Genomic DNA, 23,537 nt, shown 5'->3' on the forward strand with positions numbered 1-23,537 from the left:
GTTTTCTTACACTTTTAACTCGTTTACTTGACATGATCTTCATTAAAACTGATTTCGATTGTTTTTCTCAATATAAAATATGTAATTAATTGGATTAAAAAGTTATTTTAGTATTTAAATCGAAATATTCAATCCAATGTTAAAAATTTTAAGTAGTCATATATATTATAAAAATAAATATTTGTCTAAATAATTCATTTACAATTGAAAGTAATGTGTCAATTAAACGAGTAACGAGTGAACCAGCAAAGTTATTACACGAAGCTATTGGTTATGTATTTGTTTCGGTTGTTGTTGTTGTTGTGGTATGTTGCAGAGATGTTAGGCAAAAATTACACTTAAACCAGGCTAGATGTGTGAGTGGCATGGGGCAAGTGGCAAGCGCATTCGTCACATTGCTCTTTGTTTACAATTTGTTTTTAGAGTATTATAAAGTTGCTGTCAAACCTTTGACGTCTCAGCGTGCCATCGGGCGACTGTTCGCGCAGATCGTGACTGGAGCCACGACTATATACATATATATATATATATAGTTGTTGTTGTTGTTGCAATGTGTTGGATATACATAGTTTTTGATATTTTGTTTTGGGTAGACGATAGGCAAGATAGTGTGGTGCAATTCATTGCGGGGAAAGTAATTGGATTTTTTGTTTTGGTTTGTTGTAGCAATAAATTTTGTGATAAAAAAAGAAAAATAGCAAAAATAAAATACAACAAAATTATAAATCAGGAAAGTATATACAGAGATCAGGCAATGCCTTCTGGCAACGGCAAAATACTTACACTGGCGTCTTGCCGCTACGCGATGGCTTCCTTGCACCTGGTGGCAGTTGGCGTGGCTTGCAGGCGCGGTCCACTTCATTCTGACGGCGTGCCGTGTTCTCCATGAACTCCTTGTGATCTTCAATCAGTTTCTCAACAGGTGGAATCTCGTCTGGTAGTTGTTCATGCTTCAGATCTAAAAGATTAAAATGAGTTAACTGTGAAGTCTCCCGTAAAAGTATTCAATATAATTTTGGACTTACTCAATAGAGTACCCTCGAGTCCGCTGAGCCATGCGAGCAGTTCCTCAATTGTGTCATCGAGATCTTTGAGCGATTGCAAATGCTGCTCCAGTTTCGACTCGCGATTGATAGCCCATTGACGCACCTCCTCCCAACGCTGTTGAATAATCGACAGCCAGTTCTTGATGATGGGAATGGCATCGGGATAGGCCTTGCTAATGATTTCCTCAGCATACTCAAAAGTTTCGCTCTTCTCACGCTCACGGACGCGCAAATCACGCATGAATTCCGTGTGGATATCCATCATTTCGCGTGAGACCTTCTCATCATCGGGCGCATTCTTGGCATAGCGTAACTTGTGCTCTGCATGATCCAACCAATCGAACAACGCTTGGACGTTTGCATTGAGTTTCTCTGCATCGACCAGGGCCACCTGGAGGCGCTCGCCACGCTTGGCGACTGCACTCTGAACTTCTTCCCAAATGGACTGCATCTCATCGAGTTGGCGTCCTACCTCGGGGTTGTTGCCAGAGCGCTCCAGATCGCGACCGGTCTTCAGGACACCTTGCATTTGCGCAGCACGCTTCTGCAGATCCTGCTCAATGTGCTTGTGATGTTCGCAAAGTCCCTGCACAGTCTCCAGGTCACCATGGACGGGTCCGTTTTCGTTGAGGCGACTCTTGGCCTTCTTCAGCCAGTCGAGAAGCTCGCCAAGAGCATCACTGAACTGTCCAGAGAGCAACAAAGCCTCCTCCAGCTTGCGCTGACGTTCAATACTCTTTGACCAGACGCGCGTCCATTGCTCCTTAAGCTCCAGCAGCATCTTATCGAGCACGGGACGATCACCCTTGGGTGCACGCTCCATCAGGTTCTTACCGGTGCGCATGGTGCCATCGTAGACCGACTGCTTGGCGCCCAGCTGGCGATGTGTCTCCTTCAGCTTGCCAATGTATTTTTTGATCTTCTGCGGCTCCTTGGAGGCAGTGGCCTCCTCGATGATCTGATCCAATGTCTGCTCGGTTTCCTGCAGATACTGCATCATGCCATTCCAGGCATCATTGAACTCACGTGCCTCTTTGTAGCCATGGTCCAGAGCACGAGTGCGCTCTGCAGCCTTGCTAACGACACGTTCCCAGCGATGCTGTACGGAAACGAGTAGATTCTTGATCAGAATGACATCCTGCTTCTGGCTGAAGTACTTGAGATGAGTGCCCTTCTTGTCCAGCAACAGCATGGCCTCGCGATGTGTGCTCACATCCTTCTGCAGCACCTTATGCTCCTCCATTTGCGCCTGAATAGTCTCCAGTACACGCGAAACGGGTTCGGCATTCGACAACTGTTTCTCAGCCTGTGTTAGCCACTCGACGAAAGCCTGTAGCGTATCATGGAACTCTGTTGCCTCCTTAAGAGCAATCTCCAATTTGATCTTCTTGTCGGAGGCACGTGAAACGACCGCATCCCAGCGTTGCTTCAACGTGCGCAGAGTGTGCTGCAGATTGCTTGAGGACACCTTCATTTGGTTTTGACGCTTGATGTACTCCTGTCCCTGAGCCTGAATTGTTTCGACCTTAGGCCTATTCTCCTCCAGCTCATTGTAGACCTCCATAAAGCGTTCAAGCTGCTCGGTGGCAGTCTCTGGCAGACCACCAACTGGCTTGCTTGCACCAATCACGGCATCTACATCGCCCAGCCATCCCAGTATATCCTGAACCTCGGCAATGTAGCCCTGGGCCTCACGCAGAGACTCCTCCAGTTCGTGCTGGCGATCGCTAGCCTTTTGCAACAGTTGCTTCCACTCGTTGTTCAGCTTACGCAGTTTCTCTTGCGTCGTCGAGGCCTCCACTGATCCCTTCTCTGTCTCGATAAGCTGGCGGCCTGCATCATTCAACGTGTCCACGGAGTTTTGATGAGCTTGTATATCGTTAGCCAGCACCTTAAGCTTGGCTAGCTCAACTTCCAGCAACTGTGGATCTCCGGGAATCTGCAAGTAAAACGATTAAGTCAACTTCAGTTACAAAGATGGTAAACAACTTCCGACTTACCGGCTTAAGCTGATCCAGCGTGCCGTCTGTCTTGTTGATCCAGACGAGCAGCTCGTTGAGCGCATGCTGGAATTGTCCCAAATGGAGCAAGGCATGCTCAAGCTGCTTCTGGCGATCGACCATGCCGCGCAGCAATGCCTCCCATCGTCGATTGACCACGGACAATGGCTCCCTGATTGATGCCGCCTGCTCCGGCGAAGTGCGTTCCGTCAGTTCCACAGCTTGTCTATAAGGATGACATCAAATGGATTAGCATACAAATCATTGAAATAGTGTCGTAAATGCAGGCACAACGCAACAATATCGATCATAACTGGCCGATTGACCGATTGGTGATCATGCAAAATGAATATTTATGGAATGGTATATTCCATGTGGCTTGCGGCATAAATCAAATCAAATCAAAAAGGTAAACATGCGCAAACATGATCTGGAAATTGCTCCAGACTCTGTGTAGAGCACAGATCGCAGCTTAACAATTGCAAGGCACTTAAGAATAAAGCACAACAACGAACGAACGATAGAACGTACGAAATTTGGAAACTATCTTGCCTTTCTAGACCTCTGCCAATTGTATGAGGGAACGAAGATCACACAGACGTCGTAAAAATATCGTATATTAGACATTAGCATTGTATTCAATTACTGTAATAAGACTTAAGCAAATAGCTTACCTGTTTAATGCTTCTACTTCGACCATATGCGGATCGACTTCGTCCTTGAACGACTTGAGTTGTTCAATCTGTCGCTTGACGGCATCAATGTCAGAGCCTACGGGTCCCAGATGGGCGAACTTATCCTCAGCCTTGGTGAGGAATTTCAGCAGATTCTGGAGTGTCTCATGGAACTCCATGGCCTTCTCCATGGCATCGATAAGGTTCTCTTCGCGCTTGGCGTACAATGCAGTGATGTTGTCCCAGGCATTGTCGAGATCTTCAATGTGCTTCTTCACCTCTGGTTTATCGGGTTCACCGCACATGTTCATCAAATTGCTTCCATGGCGACGCACCTGTTCCACCTCGGGTTTGGTCTGATCGATCTCATGTCGGATCTCTTGCAGTGCAACTTGTTGCTTCTTGATGTCTTGCGGTTGTGCCGCTGGTGGCTCCTGGCAGGACAGCGTTTCCTCCAGATCCTTCAGAGTCTTCATAACGCTGTTTAATTGCTTCCAGAAGGGCTCCGCAACACTGAGGATATCGTCCAGTGAGCTGCCACGTTTCTTCGTCGCCTTTTGCACGTCATTCCACAAGTTGTTAAGCTTCTCCAGCTTGGCCTTGATGTCGCGCACCGCTGGATCAGCCTTGTTGCCAGCCTTGGCAATGACATCGTTGGCGGCACGTTGCACAGCACTGAAGGCATCCTGACGCTTGTCCAGATCATCCATCAGAGCATCGTTGTCCTCAATCTGCTCGCGAATCTTCTGTGGCAGTGCAGATAGTGGATCCAATTGATTAACCTGATCCACAGTATTGGCTAGAGCACGCAGCATGCCCTCCAACTTGTCGGAGAATTGACTCGACTCCTGCAGAGCGCTTTCCAGAGCCTGTTGACGTTCACGCAACTCCAGACGCAATGCAGCATAGCGTGCATTGTCCGTGTCCAGAATTTCATTGATCTTTGCGCTATCGTCGTCGGCAACCAGAGCACCCAGTGCTTCGCCCGTCTTGTTGAGCTTATCGAGCAGCGGCTTGTGCTCGGCAATTGAGTGCAAGAGACGCTCGTTCTTGTCCTGCTGCAATGTGATCTGATCAGGACGCAGGGCAGGCATGCTGAGGCGTGAGATTTGTTGCTCCATGTCATCCAGCCAAGTGGTAAGACCCTGGTGCGAGTCGGCAAAGTGCTCAGAGAGAGGCAGCGCCTGCTCCAAGATACCCAAACGTTCGCTGCACAGTTGCGCAACGGTATCGACGATCTCCTTCAGGTCATCAAGCTTCTCACGCAGAGTGGCAGTGTTCTCGCTTTGTGGAGACTCTCGTAGCACCTTCTTCGAGGCGGCAGTGACGTCGCGAACACGTCCCTTTTGGCTGGAGATGTCATCATTGATGGAGCGATGCTCCTGCAACTGAGCGCGCACCAGTTTGGGTTCCATGCCTGGTGGATCGGCTTCACGCAATGTGGTGTCCATTTCACGGAACCACTCGAGCAGCTCATCAATGTCACCGGTGACTTCCTTGGCCCGTTGATTACTCAAATGCAGGCGCTCAGCCTTGCGCTGAATCTGTTCCACAATCGAATCGAATCGTCGGTTGTCACGGGTCACAATGCTCTCGATGGTGGCAGCACCTTCACCCGGAGACAGTTGGCATAGCTGTGGGCCAACTAGGTTGATGGTGTCCAAAATGGGACGCATATCAGACAGTTCGCTCTCTAGACGCAGCACATCCGCCTGTCGTGGTTCGCTGGGTGCCAAGGCAGTCTCAGCACTCTGCATCCATTCGACCAGACGATTGTGAGCCTCGTGGAACTGTTGCACCAAGGGCAGCGCATTTTGGGCGTTCTTCAGGAGATCGCCACCACGATTGGTAAGATCTCCATAACGTCGCTGCAGCGAGTCCAGTTTATCCTTGAGCTGGATGGCCTCATCGTTGGAGATATGCTTCATCAACTCTGCACCAGATTCAACGGTGGATTCCACATTCGAAGCGTGTCCGGCAATATTCTCATTGAGCTCCAGCAGATGATCCATTTGTTCGAGCAACTTTTCGGCATACACTGGCACAGACTTGAAGCGCTTCAATTCATTCTCCATGCTCTCCATCCAGGCCACCAGATCTTGGTAACTAAGCACCAGGTGACGCAGTCCTTGACGGGATTCGGCAAGCAGAGCGCCAATGTTGTCGCTGGCATCAACCAGACCGGTATAGCGTTCGGTAACACCACGGACCTTTTCGCCTAAGTTCACAGCCTCCTCATCGCTGACCAAGTGCATCAGCTGAGCGGCCACATCGGCGAGATCGGTAAAGTCGGGCTGCTTGCCAAGAATCTCGTCGTGCAAACGATCATGCTCGCGTATGCGCTGTTGAATCTTCTCCTCATCCGTGGGTATTAATTCCATGGCCTTGACGGCACGCTCCGTGTTGTCTAACCACAATTCCAGTGGACTGATCTTATCGTGGAATCGCTTCGCCACCTCCATGGCTTCCTCCAGATCCTGTTCACGTTGCTCGGCGCCATCGGTGAGTGCATCGAAACGTTTCATCAAATCGTTCAACTGCTTCTCGATGGAGGCACGCTCAGCGGGCTCACAATGATTTGCCACCTCTTTACCAAGATTGGCAAGCGAGCCCATTGAGTTCTGACGATCAAGAAGCATTTTCTTGAGGAACTTCTGCTCCTGCAGTTGAGCCTTGACTACCTTGTAGTCCGAGCTGGGCGGCTTTTGGTTAGCAACCATTTCTTCAGTATCGCTCAGCCACTTGGAGAGACCGGCTAAGGCCTCCTGGAACTTTCCAGATTGCAATAGCGCCACATCCAGACGACGATCACGCTCGTTCATACGCTCCTTCAGATCGTTCCAGCGATCGTTCAATTTCTCCAAATCCTTCTCAATAGTGCTTGTCGAAACTCCACTGCCTGCAGAACGAACCAGATCGCGTCCAGCCATATTCACTTTGTCTACATTGACAGCCAGGGGCTCCACCTTGTTCTCTCTGAAATTGCGGAAGTCCTCCTGTTGACGACGAATCTGATCCAGTTCCGATCCTACGGGCTTCATGCGCTTGAACTCATCGCTCACATCCTTGATGTCATCGAGGGTCTGTGATTGAATGTCGTAGAACTCTCGAAGAGCCTTCAGAGTGCTCTGAAGATTGTCTTCATGATCTCGCACACGATTATCCAGACGTCCTAACGTCTTGCGTAGCGTTGAGATTTGCTCACGCGTTTGAGTTGTGTCAGCAGCAAAGCCGGCATCAACCAGGACATCGGCAGCACGCTCTGCATCCTCGAGGCGACCGACAAGACGATCCAGTTTGTTTTGCAGCTTGCTAACATCATCCAATTGCTGTTGAACAATCTTAATCTCGCGAGCTGGTGGCGAAAGCTTCTCGACTTCTGTTTCCAGATCATTCAAATCGATGCCTAAGCTCTTCATTTGCTCGTTGAACTGCGAGACGGCTGTAGCGGCTGATTGAAGCTCACCGCAACGATCATCCAGACGTCCTTGCAGCTCTGACATGCGATCGGCCAAACCATCAACTTCGCTTGTCAAATGATCGGCATCTCCGCCAGCGGCACGGGCTTCTGCACTAATGTCCTTGGCCAACGCCTTGAGCGATTGCAATGGTTTGCTGAGATTTGTCAGCTCCTCGCGAATGGCCTTGACTCGTTCCAGCAACTTGGGATCCTTAGCAGCACCGCCGAGTGCATCATGGGCAGCTAGGCGATCCTCGCAACGACCCAGTGAATGATCCAAATTGCGCAGCTCATCATTAAAGTCACCCAAGCGACGAGAGCAATTCTCAATCTCGTGAGCGCGTGCAATCAGATCATTATTGAGACGCTCCCAACGATCGCGAATGTCTTGAAGCTCAGCCTTAATGGGTTCCTTATCGATATCGCAACTTGTGAGGAAGGTATCGCCAAGACCCTTCGTGTTTTCAAACTCGCCCGAATGCTTCCACACCTCGCTGCGGAAGGTCTGGAGATCACGAAGGCGTGTCTCCAGTTTCGACTTAGATAGCACGCCGGGTGTTAGATCGGCAAGCTTATCTTCGGCGGTGCGCAGCCAGGCAAGGAAGGTCTCCGACGTCTGGGAATACTTCTTGCAGTGCTCCATGCATGTTTGTAGACGCGTATGACGATCGACGGCTTCACGACGTAGTTTCTCCCACTGTTGTTGAATGCGATCAAGATCACGCTTGACGGTGCGATCCTGCTGTTTATCAGACAGATCCTTACCCTTATTTATCAGCATAATCACTTCATGCTCACGTGCCATTACTTCACGGTAGATAGGCTCATGGGTGTCGATCTGGTGCTGCAGCGTTGGCTTATGTGCGGAAACTAGCAGACGGTCGGTGAGATTAGAAAGTTCACCGGACAGCCATCCAAGCGTCTTGGAACAATTCTCCGCAAAGTGGCGGCCATCTCGCAACGAGGCCTCAGTCTCGGCTTTCTTAGTATCCAATTTCTTTTGCAGTGCCAGATATTGTTTTTCCAAGGCAGCTACACGTGAATTAACGTCCGCACGGGAGGCCGGATCGCCGAGAATATTGCACAGAGTTGTTGCGGATTGTTCCACATCAGCCAACAAGGGGCGCTGGCCTTCCAGTTGACGTTCAAGGTTCTCAATCTTGCGCAAATTTTCTTGATGGTCGCCATCAGTGGGCAACGTATCCAAGTTATCGCTAATGTTTTGTAGAGCTTCGCGCAGGCGATTGACAGCCGCATCGAATTCCTTGGAGCTATCAGCTGCACCGCCCAAACTGTTGGCACGATCGTCCAATTTGCCCATTAGATCATCCCATTTGGTAATCACATCCTTGAGTTTCTGTTCGACTGCTTGAGCATCAGGAGTGCCGGCCAAATGATCAACGACATCGTGGCCCAAGTCCTGGAAGTGCTTCAATTGAGGTTGTTGTGTGCGGAACTCCTCGCGCAGCACTTGCACCTGTTGTACTTGGCTCTGTACCATACGAGGATCAGATGAGATGGGTCCTAGGACCGTAAACATGCGTTCCTTACTGTCCAGCCAGCTCTTGAGGTTACCATGCGTATCCAGGAAGTCACGCAGCTTTTCGGAAAAGGCTATACGATTCTTGCAAATATCGTTGAGATTCTTCCATTTCTCTTGAATGTTATCGTTCTCCTGACGCAGTTGATCGGCACCGAGCACATCAGACTTGCGACGCAATATGTCCTTGATTTGCGCTTTCGTGGTGTCCAGCAAACTCTGCTTTTCGTACATATCTTCCAAGATCTTGCGAGCCTGCTTAATGCAGCGATCAGCTTCTTCTTTGTTGGACACAGACTCCTTCGGCACCTGGCGCTGAATGCGATCCAGGAATTGAGCCAATCCCTTCAAGTTCTCGTACTGTTTGCGAACCTCTTCGCTCAGGTTGTCAAGCTCGTGCTGACGATCGTTGAGACGAACGCCAATCAGACCGTAGCGATTGTTGATCTCGCTCAACTGCTGCTGAACCGGAGACTGCTCAGATAGCTGGAAGCCATCCTGAGAGGATCTGCGGCTACCGAATCCACTGGAACCAGTCGATAGTGGCGACAGTATGCCTCCCTTGGTCGGGCTGGGGCTTCTGGCATCTCCGGACATGCGACGCAGCGGGCTGGTCCTCTTAATGGGACTATATGTCGACCGTTTCCTGGAGGGACTCTCTGGTCGAATGAGAGCATCATATTGGGCACCTATGTCATTGATCTTGTCGATTGTAGGTGCATAGTCGCGGTAGTCTTTGCAGATGGGTTTCAGCTCATCGTGTTGTTGCTTGATCTTGTCCAGGTCGATGGCCACAGGCGCCAGTCCATTGACACGGCCCTCGGTGTTCGTCAGCCAAGACAAGACATCGTCTTTAAGGCTCTCGTAAGCCAGACGGCGTTCAGCCTTCTGCTTTGACAGCTTGGCACGCTCATCAATACTGATGTTGATGTTGCGCCATTGAGATTCTAATGCCTTGATGCGATCCCGCAAAGCTCCTGTATCGGTAACATCACGGAGACTAATCAAATCCTTGCCATTGCGCACACAATCTTCATACTGTGGCGCCAGTTGATCCTTTTCACGAGACAGATCCTGCATGCGGCGTGCCAGCTCCTCCGTAGACAGCAGACTGGTCTCACGGCTGTCAAGTGCCTCCTGCAAGTTACCCATGCGTTGCTCAACGTTGCTGATATCATCCAGGTATTTGGACAAACGGTTGTAGACATCGTCCAGGAATTCTCCACGCTTGTTGGCCTTCTCGTACAATTTCTCAAATTTGCCGGTAACATCGTTCAGATTGGATTCAACCTTCTTGGCAATGCGAGCATTCGAAGCGCTTGATAATAAATGCTTCGCTGAGATTTGGACACTGTCAATGCTGGCTTGATGCGATTGCAGATCGGCAAGTAGCACTTTGTGCTCACGAATCTGTTCTTGCAGGCGCTCCTTAATCAGCGACGCGGGTCGCAGATTCAGCTTGTACTTATCTTCTGCCTGATTGACCCAGCTAACAAGGCTGTCGAGTGCATCTTGCACGCCCTGCGACTGCACCAAGGTTTTGTCTAAGGTCTTGCAGTGCTCGCCCAGCGTATCCAGAAGTTGCTGATAGTTGTTCTTCAAATCAGCAATTGGCAATTCCAATTGATTGATCTCCATTGGACTCAATTGACCACCCAGGCTACGCAAAAGGTTATCCAACGCTTGCTGTGCATTGTCGACCAGACGACCACTAGAGAGCAGCTCATTATGGAGCGCCTTAGCTTCATTCATTTGATCCTGTACACCCTTTGGATCACCGGCAACTGGCTCAGAAATGACGCGGGAGACGCGTGGTTGAACACTTCTCAGCCACTCGTTGGCCTTGTCGAGAGCATCCTGGTACTCGCGCTGTCTGCCACCCAGACCGGAAACCCGATCCTGCAGTGCATTGACACGATTCAGCAGATCCTTGTACTGAGCTGACACCAATGAAACCTCCTGGCGTATTGGACTTTCGGCACTCGACAGCGGTTCCACATGTGGCAACCTCTCGGGCAACGATGTGCGGAAATCGTTGAGAACTGCCAAAAACTCCTTGCTCTCATCGACAAACTTCTGAGCGGCCATCGTAATGAAGCGCAGATCAGCTTGGTGTCCAATCACATCGCTGACAAACTCACGTATGGTGTCAGCTTGCGAGGAAAGACGGGTGAGGTCTGATAAGGAGCGTTCTTTGTCCTCCAGCGTGCGACGAGCTAGCTGCAGCCAGTCAGAGAACACGTCCAGCTCGCTGCGCAACTTAGTCAACTCATCACGTCCAGCCTCCAGTCGACGCAGCAGACGCACGGTGCGATCATTGACACGATCCACACGAGAGCGCAGCTCACGTCCAGAGTTTTCAAGGGTTGTCACCTCTGGTGCAGACAGTACATCGCCGCCGGTGAGCACAATCTGACGGATTTGCTCGAGGCAGGTGGCAACAGGGCGCTGCTGGGATTCAATTTCATCCTTTATTTGCTGCAAGAGTGACAAGTCGACAATATATAGAGTGCAATGGAAAGATGTAAGTATATATAGATCACTTACTTTGAGCGCATTGATTTGATTGCGCAATTCATCGATTTTTTCGCGTGGTCCCCCAACGCTTGAGATTTTCTGTTCGACAGATGTGACCCATTTAAGAAGATCGTTGACATTCTCTTCGCACATGTTGAACTTCTCGAATACTGCTTGCTATTATAATGGAACATTGTTAAAAGAGGACAAAGGACAAAAGAAAAGCCCAATTATTAGATTTATAAAATATAAAGGTCGATATATATCTTAGCCAGATACAGATCTGCTTTTACTCATACAAAAGTATGATGGGGGTATAAATTGATTTACATGTAATGACAAGTATATATCATATGGATGTTCATCATATAATCGAAAGGCAAAATATGTATACAGTATGAACACAAAATATATATAAATATTTAAATTCGAATAGATAGCACACACAAACATACAGAGCTGAAATAATAATAGAGTAATAACCGAAAGCAAAGCAAATCAAAGCCAGTTGGAAAGAGGAACAAGTACATAACATACTTAGGCATAAGTTATAGTTTCTAGTATTAGTAGCAAATAAAGCATAATTGAGAGACAGCACAAACACCAAGGGTATATTGTGTTTTACTACTTAACAAATAAAAACAAGCACTACTTTGGACTACGAACTACAGAGCTTATACTTGTTTAGTATAGGCATACTAGCTACAGTGTTTAATGGAGGTTTTTGGTTGGATTCATTATTGAGGTTTTTATTGAGGTTAGTGTTAATTTTGTGTTTTTATTGTTCTGTTATGGTCTTTAGTTTTCGACTCAAAAATTAAAACTGCAAACAAAATAATATAATAATTAAAAGAATTGTATGTATCAAAAATTATATGCTGAAAAATAGGTAGAAAAGTTGGAATTTAAACAATTGTATTTGAATGAGAAATATTTAACTAAAAATCGGGGCTATGCACAAAATTTTAACTTATGTTAAAAAAATATAACTAATGGCGCCATAATAAAAAAATATATAAATTGCAGATCAATACGATAGTCAACAATTGGATACTACTATTTGGTTAGCAAAAGACCTAAAGGAAATGCTGCCTAGTTTTGTGTTTAAGTACAGAAAGTGGCGTGAGAGATAGAGTATATATGAGGAATATGAATATGAGCTATGTACGAGTATATGTTTATGCGATAGTATATATAGTATATAGACAAATCGATAGAGATGTGGTAGATGTATAATATGAAGTATTGCCGACGTCATTCGTGTTGAGGAGTTGAGTTGAGTTGCGTTTGCCAGTTCAAGCAATTGATGAAGCACACAATATATTGATATATGATTTGTTCTGATTTAACATGATTGGGTTTGATCTGATTGGTTTTGGATTCAGTTCGATCAACCATTTGGTGTGATGTAGAAGTATGATATGCTATATGTTGTTTTGCTGTGCTAAAGTTCAGCAAAAGGATTGCCCTCATTTGAAACTTATACGTTATACGCTATGTGAACGAACATTAAATTGAATGCCATGCGCTGCAATATAAGAAATGTTGCCCGTTTTGCAAGCAGGCAAAATAAAATAATAATAATCGTAAGTAATAATGAGAAGCAGACTGAGAACTGAAAAGGGGTTAGTCTGAAGTAGAGATATGAGATAGAAAGATAGTAGAGAGCGCGCTGAATCAAAAATTTCTTAAACAAATTTTATAAAATCATAATAATAGATAATACCAAAAAGTAAACATGCCACGAAGCTTTAGATTTAGTATAAATTTCATAATTTGTTTTGGTTTCATTTCATTTGTTTTGGTTTTGTTTTTGCATTTCCGAGACTGTTTTGTGATGGAAATTGAAAGTGATAAAACCTGATACATACACAGAAAGTAGACAGAGAGAAAGAAAATGAGAAGAAAAAAATAGGACTGATAACTTACCCGCTGTTCGGCTGGCAGGAGTAAGCCCTTCTCGGCTGCCTTCACCAAATCAATATTATTCTTTGGCTCATTAGGATCGTTAAGTCGGCCAGCAACTGGATCGATTAAGCCGCTGCCAATGGCGGCAGTCAGTGGTACGATGACCCCAGTGCTGGGATCACGGACCACAGTCGAGGAGGGATCAATTAGGCCGGAAGCAATGGTTTCAGCCAATGTGTATTTCTTACGCTTGATGATATCGGGATGCATTTGGAAGGGATCTACTAGACAACCATTGGTTGGATTATACAGGTTGAAGGTGATCGATTCTAGCAAACCAAATGAACGTTTCGGTGTACAGATCAAGCCTGTCTCGTAGGCTTCCTGCAGTGTGCAGAGCTTTGAGGTCTGTGTATTCAACACATTCGCCTTATTGGCATCCATGAGACCCTTGCGGAATGCCTCTGGCAAACGCACCAGCTTCGCCTTGGCCAGATCCTTGACCAGTGCCGAATCGGGGTCAATAATGCCTGCACTGGCGGCGTCTTTAAGCGTGTATACCTTCGGTGCTTCGATGACAGTCAGTGAATCGTTTGCGCTATCCTCGCCAACGCTGCTAACGGTAGCGCCTGGCAGATAATTTAGCATGCCGGTTTGCAGATCCAATTCCTTAGACTCGGCTGCCTGATCAAATGTGATCGGTTCGCGCACGTAAATAATCAATGTGGGATCGAATGCAAAGTACAAGGCTTTTGGATCAACGAGCGTTCGCTTGGTGACATCGACTAAACCGCGTTCCTGAGCCACAGCGTATGGCAGGAACTTATAACTATCAAAATCTCGTACAAGAGCCGTTTTTGGATCGATAATGTTGTACCTGATTGCCTCCTCGAGAGACATTTCGCGTGGTTTGCTAATAACGACGCTCACGGGCGTTTGACTCAACAGCTCGACACTGTCCATGCGACGGACGACTTCGTTGCGATCTGTTAGAGGTCGCGGTACTGTCACGAGTATGCCACGAGTGAATGCTACATCATAGTTGTAGGTGGACTTTGATTTAGGATCAAAAACGCGGCCCTTTGATACATCAATTTCGCTGTTTTCGATTGCCTCGGTTAGAGGAAGCTCTTTACCCGTTAACTGATTCTTAAAGACGGTACTCGCGGGATCTATGAAACCTGCATGTATGGCTTCAATCAAGTCGAGATATTCACCGGTCGTGGGATCACAGAATTTGCCAGTGTCGGGTCGATACAACTGCATACGCAATACCATTTCGAGACTCAAGAGGCGACGATTCGACACGATTAGACCTCGAGCTCTAGCTGTCTGTAAGTCTAACTGTTCACTGGGCAAATTGTAGCAACCCTTGGTATCATCTATGAGCTGCTCCTTTAGGGCAGCCGCAAGGCGCATGTACTTTCCAGTCGCATGGTGTTTAACTAAGCTTGAGGACAGACTAACCACATCTTCAACGCATGCCTCATTCAGATTGAGCTTGCGATTCGTCACTGGATGAAGAACTTTACGTGTGGGCACGTCATAGAAGCCCATGGACAAGAGCTCGTAAAGGCCAAAGCCAGCGTTCTCAATATCCACAATCAGTCCCAAACTCAATGCTTCCCCTAAAGGCACAAAGGCACTGCTGCCCGGTTCCTTAAAGACGCCCTCTCTTCTATTGATGATGCCATTGCGGCAAGTCTCGCTGAGGGTGAACATTTGCTCAGTCTGCTCGTCAAAGTAGCACGGCAAATGGGGATTAATCACAAAACTACGCATACCCTCAAGTAAGGTGATCTGGCGACCAGTCTTAGGATCGCTTAGCTTGCCAGTTTTGTCGTCGAATAGACCCTGATGAATGGCACGCTGCACGCTAATGGGAGCATTCACATCCATAAGGATGCCAATGTTGAAAGCGTGCTTAATAGTAACAGTCTGGTTGTTGTACAGAAGTTTTGAGCTCTGGGGATCGATAATACCCTCATCCTTGGCGTGTGTCAGATTTAGTTGCTTGTATAGGCCGGTCTTGAAGTCCCTGATCTGAACACTGTGCTCATCAAGCAGATTAGTGTCGAGGGCTTCGGCAAAGTTCAATTTATAGCCCGTCTTGGGATCAACAAAATGACCATCGGTCTCGTCATAGATGTTTTTCACAACAGCCTCAATGAGACGCAAGGGTTTCTTTGCCTCTACAAGTACACCCTTGTCGAAGGCTTCCTTAAAATCAATTTGCTTATCTTCAGCGCTGTCCCTCACCGTACCTTGTTGGCTATCCACAATGCCTGTTTCGGTGGCTACACCAAAGGGTATAACCTGACCACACACATTGACGACCGTCGAATCGGGATCGAGTATTCCCCTACGAATAGCACGTTCAGTTGTTAACTTCTCCCGAGTGACTGTATTGCTAAACTGGCCGGTCTTGGGGTCGTATAATCCTCTGTATACAGCATCAGGTAGACTGCGCTTGCGCTTGGGTGGAATAAGAATCCGATTCTCGAGTGCTTCGTTTAATGACAGCTTCGTAGAGGCGAAGGGGTTGATGACAAAGCCACCAACTGGATCAAGATAACCCTTGGCTATAGCCTCGTTTAAGGAAATTATTGATTCCGTTTTGGGGTCTAACAGAACAAGCTCTTCGGGATTAATGAGCTTCTGGGCAATGGCCGACTTCAAGTCGAGTTGTTTCTTGTCGATGGTGAATTTTGCTGTCAAAGGATCGTATAGACCACGCAGCAGGCAATCGACTAAGGAGAGGGGAGACTTAGTACTAATTAGATAACCCTTTACAAAGGCTTCATCCAAACTGATGTTTGGCGAACTGAGAGTGCCACGTACTGTATCCAACAGTCCCAATTTGGCAGCTTCCTTACCGGGCACAATCTTATCATGCTCAGCATCCTTAACCAGCGTTGAATCCAATTCGACAAAGCCCATTTCAATGGCCTGTTGCAGCAGTATATCCTCACCAGTGACAGGATTGAGCACCCTGCCAGTGCTGGGCGAGTAATATTCACGCTGAAGCAGCTCAGGCAGACTCCAGGTAACGCTGTCGGTCTTAACTAGACGTTGCTGTACACCCACGTCAAAGGATACGAGCGTATTGTTCTTATTATCCTTTATCTGGCCAGTTGCCGGAACTACAAGATCATCCTCAATGGCGCAGTCGAGTTTCAACTCTTTCTTTGTAACTGTATCAACAATTAGCGAAATCTTTGGATCGACCAGACCAATTTCAATAGATTTTTGCACATCGACTTGATTCTGAGATTCGGAATCGTAAAGTTTGCCAGTCTCTGGATCGTAAAGACCCTTGCGAACAGCAGCTTCAAGGGAAATCGGCTTACGTGCACCAGGCACAAGGAAACCTAATTGGAATGCCAGTTCCATGGGTATTTCTTTCAGTGTCTGAATATCTATGACCGTACCAGCCTGCATATCAACCACTCCCAACTCAATTGCCATACGCAGTGGAATGACCTCACCGCTAACTGGGTCGCGCACCGATATCGACTGAATGTCCAGCTTGCCAGTGTTGATGGCCTCAACAATGGAGCAAACTTGACCATCGTCAAGAACGACCTTTCCTGTCTGTGCATCGATCACAACATTCTCGATGGGCGCGGGACGCTGTTCTTCTGGATTGGCACGAATTATCCACTGACGTTCAATGCATTCAAAGAATGGTATTTTCTTGCCAGTTTTTGGATCGACCATGTGGCCCGTATGCTTATCCAAAAGAGGACGCTCCAGAGCAGCGGTCAAGGTCTCATATTTGCCTGTACTAAAGTTTTTCACCAGTATTGTTTCAGGATTAAAAATATTCATTTCAAAGACGAGTGTCTGGAAGGATATCTTTTGTCCCGTGGACGGATCTATGAAGTACTGATGGTTTGGATCGTATATGTTTAGTTCGTACAGCTTTTCAGGTGTCAGTTCGGTATCAACATCCACGAGGTAGGTAACCTGTTGCAGTACAATTAATTTGTCGTCAATAATTTGCACTTCGTCCAATGGACTTAGTTGTTCATCCTTGAGCAATGTTGCCACACTCTCTGACTGAGGCTCTCCATCTACAATCACTTGACATTCTTCTGGACTAATAAGTTTCTGTGAGATGGCATCACCGATTGCCAGCGTTAAAGGCACATCGCGCTTGCCCGAGTGTTCTATGGTGGTTATTTGAGTCTCCTCCACAGTATCTCTGGCTTCATCATCTGGTGTAGTTTCTGTAGTGCTGCTACTTGTTGTTGTCGTCGTCGTCGTAATCTTTGTAACAATTGTCGTGCTTGACGAGCTTTCTGGCAATGATTCCTCTGTAGTTGCCGTGACAATTTCCGTTGTCTTTTGAACAGGTTGAGCTACCTTATCTGTGCTAAGGGCATCCACCAAAGCCTTGCCGGCTAACACAGGTGCACCCACAATAGCAAGTGCTCCCAACTTGGCTGCATCTTTGACATTTTGCAGAATGTTGCTGCCACCTGCAGTCGATGGCTGTTGTCCTTTCTCATTTTCAATAAAGTCAACAACTGTTTGATGTTTATCTGAGGTGCTATCTTGTGGTTTCCCTTGCTCAAGGGAACCTGGTTGTTGTTGTTGCTCCTTTGTTACAGTGATTACTGTGGTTATCGTTTCTGTTGTTTGTGCCGAAACTATTGGCTCTTGTGTTAAAGTCTCTTTAGTTAGGACTTCCTTGGGCTTTTCTTCGCTCGTTGTTTGTTCTTCTACTAGCTTTTCCTTCGGGATCTGTTCTTCCGTAAGCTTCTCTTGTGGTGCTGATTTTTCCACAGTAACAGTGACCGATTTTTCAGGCAACTGTTCCTCACTGGTAACTGTTGTTGTAGTTATTGTAGTGGTAGTGATAGAGGTTGAAGATTCTGTAGTTGTTGGCTCTTCAACAGTTACTACCCTTTCTTCCAGAATAACGTTGCTTTTGGGAGTTTCAACAGGTTCCACGATTACAGTGGAAGTTTCTACTGCAGGAGATTCATCTGGTTTCTCATCTGATTTTGACGGACTTGTGACAATAGTCTCTGTAACTTCTTCAACAATGGGTTTCTCTTCAATTGTCTTTGTTGTTGTTACGGTTGTCATTGTTTTCGTCGTTGTTAACGTTTGCGATTCCGTACTGACAGGTTCTTCGGTTACCGTTACCTTAATCTCTGTGACTTGCGACTCTTGGTTCTCAAATGGCGCCAATGGTGCAGTGTAAGGAGGCTCAAATTCAGTTACCTCCTCTTTAACTGTAGTTCTGGGCTTTGGTTCTGGTTTGCCAACTGTATCTATCTGAGACTGTTGCTTATCCTCTTCCTTGGGTTCCTCCGCTATATTCTGGGGTTCTGAGACAATTGGAATTGATTCCGTAGTGGTCACAGTGTGGACGGTGTCGGTAACTTGGGTAACATCTGGCTTGACCTCTTCCATTTCTGTTACCTTAGGCACTTGTTGTTGTTCCTTAACAGGTACAGTTGATTTCTCCTCTTGAATCACCACAACGGGTTCCTCTTCCTTGGATTCTGTAGTTGAGGTAGTGATAGTTGTGACTGTTGTCGTTGTGGTACTTGTGAATCCTTCAGTGATTACGCTGCTTGTTCCCGTTGGCAATGTCTCAGGCTGTTGTTCCCTTGGCAGTTGCTGTTGCTTTTCATTGGCAATGAAATTGGCTGTTGTGGAGCTGATAAACTGTTCGGTATCCTGCAGCAGAGTATCAACTTCACTTGCTACTTGTTGGGGCTGAGGATCCCGTGGTTGTCCTTGTGGCTGCTCCTGGACCTTTGATTGTGGGGCTTCAACGAAACTAACTACAGGTTTCTCTGGCTGTTGTGCATCCTTCGAGCTAATAATTGTGGTAGTTGTTGTAGTTGTCGATTTTACGTCATCAGACGGCGACTTAGCTGACTTGATAAGACTCTTTACACCACTGACAAGAGCACCACCAGCCAGGACAGGCGCTGCGATGACGCCGAGAGCGCCCAACTTGGCCGCATCCTTAACATTCTGCAAGGTTTTGGATGGTTCTTTGTTTGACTTAACTTCAATCTCTGTGCTTGCCGTGTCCTTTGCCGTTTGCTGTGTGGTTGTGCTAATAACTTGCATTTCCTGTTTACGCGTGTCCGAGCTCACCACAACGGTTTGTGAGCGTTCTTCAACAACCATAGTTTGATCGCTGGAAGTTGGAATTGTAACAGAGTTGACCTCATCCACATTCAGATGATCGCCAGCCGAAGCTTTAGTCTCTCTTGTGACAGCTTCCTCGCGTAAAATACCTAGCTCTTTAGCCTCTTCTAAACTGCACACTTCACCAGTGTTTACATTCTGCACTTCATTGTTTGAGATGAGTACATAGCCTTGCATCAGTTCAATGGTTTTAGTTGTTACCGTATGTACAGCTCGCACTGTCTCCATGATTTCTGTTTTTGCAATTGGTTTTTGGGTGACAACAAAGTCCGACAATTGCTTGACTACAACCACTCCATTCTCTAATGCCTGACGAAGGGGAAGACGCTCGCCAGTTTTTGGATGCGTCACAGTCTGAGCAGCCACGTCAATTAGATTCTGTTCCATAGCTGACACCACTTCAATGGCATCCGGTTTAGGTGCATAGGGAATAGACATAATGAAGTTATCTTCAATTGCCTGCTTAATGGGCAATGCCTGCTTTGAGCTTGGATGCAGTACCACACGCTTTATGGGCTCAACAAGACTCTTCTCCACGGCAACTGGCAGTATCATGCCAACCGGTGGAATGTCGACCTTTGACTTTTGCTTGTCATAGCTTACATCAAACAAATTGGCCCTAATAGCCTCTGAGATGTTCAGGGTCTTATCATTGTAATTGAATGTGGACTCATCGGGATTGATAATGCCCTTCTCGATAGCTTCTTCTAGCGTGCATTTTGTGGGTTTCTGCAGTGTGGAATGAGGATCCAGCACCTCACAAACGATGGCCTCATGAATGCTCAATGGATAGCCGCTCTCGGGATGGACAATAGTCTGTGTCTGTGGATCAATGAGACCCTGAGCCTCCAGTCTGGGTACGGAGAGGCTCTTTGCCAGTGGCATGAGAATGTGATTGGTTTGTTCAGGATCCAAAATCTTTTGTTCGACAGCCTGTCGCAAATTTAACACTCGATTACCCTGTGGGTCCGTGACCTGGCCACGTCGACCATCGATCAGACCCGTGTTGAGAGCCTCGGTAATGTTGACAACTTCGCCCTGAGGATCAGTAAAGTTGCGGGTATCCTCGAGTATTTGACAGGTTTCCTCATCGATAATACCCTTGCGCAATGCATCGCGTGGTTTCAAAATAATCTTGCGCATTTTCTGCAGCACCACAATCTTTTCTTCCGTCGTGATTTTAGGCTCGTTCTCAAACGATCGTCCACGTTGCAATTGATCACGTGATACGATGCCACGCTCATAGGCAACTTCAACAGGAATTTGCTCACCGGTGCGTGGGTCGACAACAAAGCGAACTGTACGCAGAGCTCCTTCAGCTGCCACCAATGGAGCACCCACCACACTGAGCAGTCCCAGTTTCGTGGCAGTTATCAAGTCAACAGGTTGACCCTCTGCATTCAGTATTGTTGCCGTTCGGGGATCATAAATAGAGCGAGCGATGGCCTCCGTTACTGAAATCGTTTGTTTTGTTGTCGGATCCACAATCTTGATGAGCTGCTCATCGATCAGTCCCTGTCGCGCAGCATCAAAGATGTTCTCCGTCTCGCCGCTCTGCGTGAAAATTACAAGTGCTGTCGATGGATCATAGATAGCTCCAGGTGCAATTTGCAGTGGCTCCGGTGAAGCCAATTCCCGCTGGCATGTGCTGACCTCCACAAAGCGTGGTGGAGCATTCTTCAGTGGAGTCGACACCTCGAGCACATCGGGCATGTTGTTAACTCTCGTAATCCGTAGAATAGTCTTTTGGCTAGCTCCACGCGTTGCCGGAACTGTTTCCAAAACAATTTTACCCTCGGCGATGGCACTTCGCATACCCAGAACCTGCTGCCTATTATTTGTATAGTTTCCATAGCTATCCAGGATGTCGCGTTCGAAGGCCGATTTTATGGAAATTTTATCACCAGTGTTAGGCTCAATTACGGCCACAGATAAGTTGTTGATGATCTGCTTGTCAATACATTCTTCAAAGTTGACTAACCGATCGGTTCCCTGCACATGGAATACTCCCGTATCGGGATTAAAGAGACGCTGCTCAATGGCATCCTTGAGACGCCAACCACCTGGTGGCAATTCCATAATTTGTCGCTCCGTCACATTTTGTTCGATGTAGCTGCTCTTATCCATGTTGATAAACTCTGAGACGACACGTTGTGGTTTAATGAGCTCCTGGGAAATGGGTATTTCAACGGACTTTTCCACATATTTCGTGTGCTGTGTATTCAGTTTAATGGGCTCGGCTTCTGGTATTATCTGTTTCGTCACTATTGTAATAGTTGACTTTGTCTTTTTGCGGTTTGTCGGCTCCGGTACCGTCTGATTACTATCTGGTACGAGTAGGCCATAATTAAGAGCTTGCTGAACAGAATACACATTACCCGTTTTGGGGTCTTTGAAAAGTTGTCTGTCTTCGTCAATGAAACCTTGTCGGACGGCTTCCGTGAATGTTAAGAGAACAGTGTCTCCAGGCTCCTGTGAGCCGGCACGTATGGTAACATATCGATTAATCGTCCTTGTTACAGTCTCAGTGGTCAGTGTAATATTAAGCAGGCTGCTAAGCAGCAAAGCACCCTCGGGGGTTATGAACTTTCGCTCGATGGCGGTGTCCAGAGGCACTGTTTCACCAGTCTTAGGGTCGAGCAAATATCCCGTTTTCGGCTCAATTAGATTGTGATATACCAAATCAAAGACATTCAGCTCCTTGCCACTGGCATTGTGAACGCCAATGCCACGACTAAACATCTCATAAACCTCCTGTCGCACCAACCCCTCACTCACAGCCACCTCGAGTGGCACCAGACTATCCCGACCTGTCTCTAAGGCAAAGCCCGTGCTCTTGCGACGTAATAGATCGCGCGAGAGGGCAACATTAAAGCTAACATAATCATTGCTACGCAGATCTTTGAAACCATCAATATCAAAAATAGATCGCTGAGCCACCGAACTAATTAGACCACGTTCTACCGCCTCGGGTATGCTAATCAATTCGCCTGTCATAAAATCGCGATACTTGCATTCGGCAGGAAGGACAATGCCATCGGCAATAGCTTCCTGCAGTGTGATCAACTCACCCTTTCGCTTGGTAATGCACTTAAGCTGATTACCATCCAATACTCCCGACTCGATGGCCTGCATGATGCTTAGTTTCTCGCGACGCATTGGACTCGTGATTAGATTCTGTTTATCGAGCAGATTCAGATCACAAATGTCCTTCAGGGTATACGGCTTAACAATCAATTGACGATTACGCGCCTCCAAGAAGCTAAGCTTCTCTTTGGTTACCTCATTCATATATCGTCCCGTTTTCGCGTTCAATACACCCGACTGCAATGCCGCTTGCAGTGTAATTTTCACGTCCCGCTTCGCGTCGACAACTTCGCGAACGCTCGCATCGATCAGTTGATTGGCAATCGCCGAGTCTAAACGGAACTTATCACCGGAATTACGATCAATGATCCAGCCAGCTGTATCTACCAGGCCATGGGCAATGGCATCGCTTAGGCACAGCGCATTCGATTTGATTGTCACCGATTCGTGCCGGATGAGATAGCCACGCTCGTAGGCCTCCGCCAGGCTGATAGTTTGGCCCGATTTGACCCGATACAGACCCGTCTTGGCATCCACACTTCCCGCATAAATGGCGTCGGCAATATTTCTCGGTTTCTCCGGTGATGTCGCATCCGTTTGGGATTGCGACTGCGATTGCTCTACTGTGACTGTGTTGTTTACCTTGATGCGTTTCTCGGCCGTTTCATAGCCAGATTCCGCTTCGCTTATCTCGCGCTGTATCACCTCCAGCAGCGACAGCTCGCGGCCGGCCCCATCACGTCCAGCGCCTGGCTGAAGCAACTGTCTCGCCAGCTGTTCATCAATCAGACCCTGATCGGCCGCCTGTTCCAAAGTGATGCGACGATCACCCACCAGCATTTCGCCGGTGCGTACATCAAGGATTCGCAACTGGATCGCCTCACCGATGGTGAGTACACGACCAGTGCGTGGATCCCGTATGCCGGCAATGTCCAGCACCGAAGTGCCATTGCCTGGCAATCTCTTCAGATTACTGCGTATCTCGTGGAACTGTATTTGGGACTGGGGTGCAGAGTCCACTTCCTGACCGGCTACAGCATCGATGCCATCGCTGCTATAGATGCTCTTAGACGAGCTTTTCGTTGTTTTCGTTGAGCTAAATCTGCAGAGATGAACAAATGTTTA

General features: G+C 47.3%; 1 protein-coding gene across 48 annotated transcripts in view; it reads right to left on the bottom strand.

Moving 5' to 3' along the window:
• LOC117571686 (dystonin) overlaps positions 1-23,537 on the bottom strand; it is an 87,500-nt gene that overhangs the window by 7,656 nt on the left and 56,307 nt on the right. For 16 of the 48 annotated variants that reach the window (XM_034253945.2, XM_034253944.2, XM_052004764.1 and 13 more), the window contains 8 exons: positions 13,167-23,514; positions 11,268-11,414; positions 3,721-11,198; positions 3,599-3,610; positions 3,047-3,272; positions 1,026-2,985; positions 784-958; positions 448-507 (listed from right to left, as the gene is read on the bottom strand). In XM_034253945.2, the coding sequence (XP_034109836.1) occupies positions 448-507; positions 784-958; positions 1,026-2,985; positions 3,047-3,272; positions 3,599-3,610; positions 3,721-11,198; positions 11,268-11,414; positions 13,167-23,514 (20,406 nt within the window). The remainder of the gene's footprint in view (positions 1-447; positions 508-783; positions 959-1,025; positions 2,986-3,046; positions 3,273-3,598; positions 3,611-3,720; positions 11,199-11,267; positions 11,415-13,166; positions 23,515-23,537) is intronic. The other 32 variants (XM_034253964.2, XM_034253961.2, XM_034253954.2 and 29 more) reach the window with 9 other exon arrangements.

This window comes from Drosophila albomicans, chromosome 3 (genome assembly GCF_009650485.2).
Source record: "Drosophila albomicans strain 15112-1751.03 chromosome 3, ASM965048v2, whole genome shotgun sequence".
Classification (NCBI taxonomy): Eukaryota; Metazoa; Arthropoda; class Insecta; order Diptera; family Drosophilidae; genus Drosophila; species Drosophila albomicans.